This window comes from Carlito syrichta, unplaced genomic scaffold (genome assembly GCF_000164805.1).
Source record: "Carlito syrichta isolate Samal-C Ts95f unplaced genomic scaffold, Tarsius_syrichta-2.0.1 Scaffold289201, whole genome shotgun sequence".
Taxonomy (NCBI): domain Eukaryota; kingdom Metazoa; phylum Chordata; class Mammalia; order Primates; family Tarsiidae; genus Carlito; species Carlito syrichta.
In genome coordinates, this window is record NW_007233297.1 from 10,188 (window position 1) to 16,698 (window position 6,511).

Consider the following 6,511-nt stretch of genomic DNA (forward strand, 5'->3'; position numbering starts at 1 on the left):
AGGAAAAGGGAGATGGGGGGATCGTCAGGCATTAGATTCTCACAAGGAGTGCACAACCTCTCATGTGCAGTTCCCAGTAGGATTCAGGCTCCTATGTAAATCTAATGCCAGTGCTGAACTGACAGAAGACGGAGCTCTGTTCACCCGCCTCTCACCTCCCTCTGTACAGCCCCCGTTCCTTAACAGACCAACAACCAGTACTGGTCCACGGCCCTGGGTTTGGGGACCCCTGGTCTAGAGAGTGCAAGGGGCCTAGTCAGAGCAGCTACTCCACCCCTCACTCTGGGGAGACACCCAAGTGCAGAGCTGGAGTCCCCAGCATGGGACTCGGGCCCTGGACCCAGGCCCAGAGCTTGGGGAACCATGGAAAATGAATAAAGTTTGGAGTCAAGAAACCCAGCTATTATCTCGGGCATGGACTTAATCCCTCTGAAACTCATGGCTCATTCAGAAAGAGAAGATACTGACTCTCTCACTTGATTTTGAGAGGGACCGTATGGAAAATGCTTTGCTGAGTTACAGCAACATTGACTGTGTCTACATAATCTCTTTCTTGGCTGTGCCGTAGGTGCCAGCCTGGAGCAATGGCTGAGGCAAACTCCACTACACCAGCTGAATTCCTCCTCCTGGGCTTCTCAGACCTCAGGGCCCTGCGGGGCCCCCTGTTCTGGGTGGTGCTTCTGGTCTACCTGGTCACCTTGCTGGGCAACGCCCTGATCCTCCTCCTCACGCAGGCCAGCCCCGCCCTGCACTCGCCCATGTACTTCTTCCTGCGCCAGCTGTCCGTGGTGGAGCTCCTCTACACCACCGACATCGTGCCCAGGACCCTGGCCGATCTGGCCTCCCCGCAGCCCCGAGCCATCTCCTTTCAGGGCTGCGCAGTCCAGATGTTCGTCTTCATCGTCCTGGGCATCTCGGAGTGCTGCCTGCTCACGGCCATGGCCTACGACCGCTACGCAGCCATCTGCCGGCCGCTGCGCTACGCCTCCCTCATGAGCCGGCGGGCCTGCGTGGCCATGGTGGGCACCTCCTGGCTCATGGGCATCGTCACAGCCACCACCCACGCCTCCCTGATCTTCAGCCTGTCTTTCCCCAGCCGCCCAATCATCCCTCACTTCCTCTGCGACATCCTGCCGGTCCTGAGGCTGGCAAGTGCGGGGAAGCACAGGAGCGAGATCTCCGTGATGACGGCCACCACAGTCTTCATCATGGTCCCCTTCTCGCTGATTGTCACCTCTTACGCCCGCATCCTGGGAGCCTTCCTGGCAATGGCCTCCACCCAGAGCCGCCGCAAGGTCTTCTCCACCTGTTCCTCCCACCTGCTGGTGGTCTCGCTTTTCTTCGGAACGGCCAGCATCACTTACATCCGGCCCCGGGCAGGCTCCTCTGCCACCACAGACCGTGTCGTCAGTCTCTTCTACACGGTCGTCACGCCCATGCTCAATCCCATCATCTACACCCTTAGGAACAAGGAGGTGGCAGGGGCCCTGCGGCATGCGGTGAAGAGGCCGGTCCGCTCACCCTGAAGGGGCTCCGGAGGGTGACGGCTCACTCACAGACCGCAGGCCCTCCCAACCTTCAAGGGGCTGGACTGAAACCAGCCTAACAGACACCATGCAGCACCTCGAAGAAGAAAGGCTTCCTGGAAGAAAGTGCTGGAATTTAAACAGGATAAATCCATATCTTGTCTCCTATTCCAGACTCCGGACTCACAATCAGAGCTGGGTTATTAGGTCAAGGTAGAATGGAAGGGATTGCTGCCTTTGGGAGGGAACATTTGGCATCTTCTAGATTGTTCTGGATCCCTGGTTGGTGCAGTGGCTCATGCCTGTAATCCCAGCACTTTGGAAGGCCGAGGCAGGAGGATCACTTGAGTCCAGGAGTTCAAGACCAGCCTGAGCAACAAAGTGAGACCTCGTCGTCTCTACAAAAAATAAAAATAATTTGGATTGCTCTGGATCCCTGAGCAAAGTGATTGCTATGGCTGCACTGGTAGCCAGAGGTCCATATCAGTCATGAAGGCAGATGTTTATGAAGTTGACACTCAACTGAGTGACCCACCCAGAGCCTGTGGAGGTGTTTACCTAGCCCTTGGGTTACAATTTCTTCCACCTGTGTCTGAGTCTTACTCTACTCAGCGGTACCTCTGTCCTGCTCTCGGCCTTCAGAAGGAGGCATGTCTGAGGGTTCTAATCATAAGACTCTCTCCTTCCCAGCATGAAAAAGAAGATGATCAGAAGGGACCGAGAAAGACTAAGGCTAGACAGCAGGAAAAACTCTTTGCTAGGACAGCCTGTGATGTGCCTCCCGGAAACACACGGGAGTCTCATGCTGGTCAAGAGAGAGGCAAGATCCAGAGCAGGAGCTAAACAGAGAGCCAGAGGCAGGAAACAAAGCAAAACAAAACCCTCTCCTGCTGATGCCTCTGCCTGCCCACGCCCCCTCAGGCCAGACAGAGGTTTCTGATATTTTAGTTCTGACCACTAGAGAGCAGTGAAAGGCTGGCACAAAAGGAACCACTGTTCCAGGCAGCGCCTCTCCAGTCCCTCAGTTCTCACACTGTTACCACCTCCGTGCACTCCGGACAAGAACCTCCCGAAGCTCTGGCTGTCGGTGAGGAGACTCACTCCCCATCATTTCATCAATCACATGAGCTGGTCAGGACTTTCTGGAAACCCAGTCCTCCGGCCACTCCCCTGATCTTCAGGGAGTCCTTATCCCTCGCAGAGACACTGCCTTCGTGCTAAAGGGTGATTCCACCATGGGAATCACTGTGTTTCTCTGTAGCCCAGGCCCTGCCTCCCTTTCTATACTTGTTTATGATAAATGACTGTGTTACTGGTTTATGTATTTCCTATACCATACTTTGTATCTGAGTTTTAGAATGCACTCCTTCTACTTATTTATTAAAAAAAAGAAGCCAGGCAAAGTGGCTCAAGGTGAGAGGATTGCCTGAGTCCACGGGTTCAAGATCAGCCTGGGCAACATGGTGAGACCTCAACTCCACAATAAAACAAAAAAGAAATTAGTGGGCATAGTGGTACATGCCTGTGCTTCCAGCTACTTGGAAGGTTGAAATGGAAGGATCGCCTGAGCCCAGCAGGTCGAGGCTACAGTGGCTGTGAGCAAGCCACTACACTCCAGCCTGGGCAACAGAGTGAGACTCCAACTCAAAAAAAAAAAAAGTCAACCATAAAACAGCCTCAGGCAAATCCTTCAGGAAGGATTCTAGAAGAAGGCATTATTATCGTAGGGAATAACAACTGCTTTCGGGTACTGCCTCTGAAGACCTCCCAGAGGGATGAGATGTGGAAGTGGCATTGATATTGATCATCCTGACCCTGTGTAGACCTCAATGTGTGTGTCTTTATCACCAAAAAGTTTGCGTTTTTGTTTTTGTTTTTGTTTTATGAGTGAGAGTCTCACTCTGTCGCCCAGGCTGGAGTGCAGTGGCACACTCACAGCCACTCCAGCATTGACCTGCTGGACTCAGGTGATTTTTCCGCCTCAGCCTTTCAAGTAGTAGGAACTACAGATGCACGCTACCACGTCCAGTTAATTTTTGATTTATAGTAGAGACAAGTTTTCTCCAAATTGCCTGGGCTAGTCTCAAATCCACGGATTCAGGCAATCCACTCGCCTCAGCCTCCCAAAGTGCTGGGATTACAGACTGAGCCACCAAGTCCAGCCAACAAAAAAAGTTTTTAAAAACAAAAATTTTAGGCTCTCTGCTCCTCCCGTTCAACAGACAGCCGCATCTCTTGTGCAGCACCAGCCACATCCCCAAGACACCTTGGTGAAGGTGAAGGCCAGGTGAATGGATTTAGCCATATTGGGTGCCTTGTCACCAGGGCTGCTTTCAACTCTGGCAGAGTAGATATTGTCGCCCTCAATGACCCCTTCATTGATCTCTACTACATGGTCTATACGTTCCAGGACAACTCCACCCACGGCAAGTTCCATAGCACCATCAAGGCCAAGAATGGGAAGCTTGTTATCAATGGAAATTCCTTCACCATCTTCCATGGGTGAGATCTCACCAGAATCAAATGGGGCAATGTGGGCACTGATTATGTAGTGGAGTCCACCAGCGCCCTCACTACCTTGGAGAACGCTGGGGCTCACTTACAGGAGGGAGCCAAAAGGTCATCATCACTGCCCCCTCTGCTGATGCACCCATGTTTGTGATAGGTATGAACCGCAGAAAGTACCAGAAGAACTTTACAATTGTCAGCAACATCTCCTGCACCACCAACTGCTTAGCCCTTCTAGCCAAGGTCATCCACAACAACTTTGGCACTGTGGAGGGACTCATGACCACTGTCCATGCCATCACTGCCACCCAGAAGACCGTGGATGGCCCCTCTGGGAAGCTATGGTGTGACGGCTACAGAGCTCTCCAGAACATCAACCCTGGCCAAGACCATGGCCATGGGCGAGGTCATCCATGAGCTGAATGGGAAACTTACAGGCATGGTCTTCCATGTGCCCACCACCAATGTGTCCATCGTGGACCTGATCTGCCATCTGGAGAAACTCACCAATTATGATGACATCAAGAAAGTGGTGTAGCAGGCATTCGAAGACACCCTCAAGGGCATCCTGGGCTACAACCAAGTACTAGGCTGTGTCCTCCGACTTTAACAGTGACACCCACTCGTCCACCTTCAATGCTGGGGCTGGCGTAGGCCTCAACGACCACTCTGTCAAGCTCATCTCTTAATATGACAATGAATTTGGCTACAGCAACAGGGTGGTGGACCTCATGGTCCACATGGCCTCCAAGGAAGGCAGCAAGAGCCCCTAACCACCAGCCCCAGCAAGAACACGAGAGGCCCTCAGCTGCTGGGGAGTCCCTGTCACACACAGTCTCTGACCACGGTGAGAATCTCCTCTCCTCACAGAGTCCGTGCCAGACCCCCTGAAGAATCAGGGAGTACCTAGGGAACCGCACCTTGTCATGTACCATCAATAAAGTACCCTGTGCTCAGCCAAAATAAAATTTTTTTAACTTTTTAATAAAAAATCAATTTTAAAAACAGAGGGGGAAAGGTGATAGAATAAGGATATAAAGAAAAAATATTTCATAGCTGTACAATGTGTTTGTGTTTTCAGTTAAGTGTTATAAAAGAGTTAAAACGTTTTTTAAAGTTTATAAAGTTAAAAGTTACATTAAGTTAAAGTTAACTTATTATTGAAAAAAATGTTGGTTTTTTTCTTTCTTTTTTTCTTTTTTTTTGGAGTCAGAGTCTTACTCTGTTGCCCAGGCTGGAGTACAGTGGCACACTCACAGCCACCGCAGTCTCGACCTGCTGGGCTCAGGTGATCCTTCCACCTCAGACTTCTAAGTAGCTAGAACTACAGGTGCATGCCTCCACTGCTGGCTAATTTTTTTAATTTATTGTAGAGATGAGGTCTCACCAAGTTGCCCAGGCTGGTCTTGAACCCCTGGGCTCAAGAAATCCTCTCACCTCGGCCTCCCAAAGTGCTTGGATTATAGGCGTGAGCCACTGCACCTGGCCTGAACCATTTTTTATTTTTATTTTTCTTCCTTTCTTTTTTTTTTTATTTTGAGTTAGGATCTCACTGTCACCCAGGCTGGAGTGCAGTGGCATGATCACAGCTCACCACCTCCTCGCCCTTCTCGGCTCAGGCAATCCTTTCACCTCCACCTCCTGAGTAACTAGGTCTGCTGGTGGCCCACACCACCACGCCTGGTTAAATTTTTTTTTTTCTTTTTTTTTTCTTTTTTTGTAGAGACAAAGTTTCACCATGTTTCCTGGTCTGGTCTTCAACTCCTGGGCTCAAGCAATGTTCCTGCCTCCACCTCCCAAAGTGCTAGGATTAGAGGCATGAAACCCTGCACCCAGAAGGCCGTATGTTCTTTTTTTTTTTGAGTTGGAGTCTCACTCTGTCACCCAGACTGGAGTACAGTGGCACACTCCTGGTCACCACAGCCTAGAACTGCTGGGCTCCGGCGATCCTTCTGCCTCAGCCTTCCAAGTAGCTGGAACTACTGGTGCACAGCACCATGCCTGGCTAATTTTTTGATTTATTGTAGAGAGGAGGGCTTACCAAGTTGCCCAGACTGTTCTCAAATGTGTGGGCTCAGGCAATTCTCTCACCACGGCCTCCCAAAGTGGTGGGATTATAGGTGTGAACCACCGCACCTGGGCTGCAAAAAAATGTATTTTTTTTATCAATTTAGCATAGCTTAAATGTCAGGTGTTGACAGAGTCCACAATAGTGCACGATAACATCCCAGGCTGCCGGAGACCAGCTTCAGCTGGGTTCAGGGTACCCCAAAGGTGGAGACAGCATCGGTGATTGGGGGAAAGAAGAAAGAGAGAAAGAGAGAGAGAAAGAAAGAGACTGGACTCCAGTCTAGTGAAGAAGCGATGTGAGTTTCATTGGGAATTACAATAGGTCTTTTATACACAAAGTCAGATGTGGGAGGGGTGTCCCCCACCCACCAGAAACCTTAATCCATGAAAACTTAATCAATGACTGC

The 6,511-nt window shown here is 50.7% G+C and overlaps 1 protein-coding gene and 1 pseudogene across 1 annotated transcript; both read left to right on the forward strand.

Moving 5' to 3' along the window:
* The first annotated feature begins 558 nt into the window (after positions 1-558).
* On the forward strand, positions 559-1,545 carry LOC103256292 (olfactory receptor 10P1). The gene has a single exon (XM_008054189.1). The coding sequence runs from the start codon at positions 585-587 to the stop codon at positions 1,524-1,526; it is 942 nt and encodes a 313-aa protein (XP_008052380.1). The 5' UTR covers positions 559-584; the 3' UTR covers positions 1,527-1,545.
* A 2,253-nt stretch (positions 1,546-3,798) lies between these two features.
* LOC103256293 lies at positions 3,799-4,807 on the forward strand (annotated as a pseudogene).
* Positions 4,808-6,511: the final 1,704 nt, after the last annotated feature.

Coding starts and splice junctions, on each gene's coding strand:
- LOC103256292 (XM_008054189.1), top strand. CDS start 585: ATGGCTGAGGCAAACTCCACTACACCAGCTGAATTCCTCCTCCTGGGC.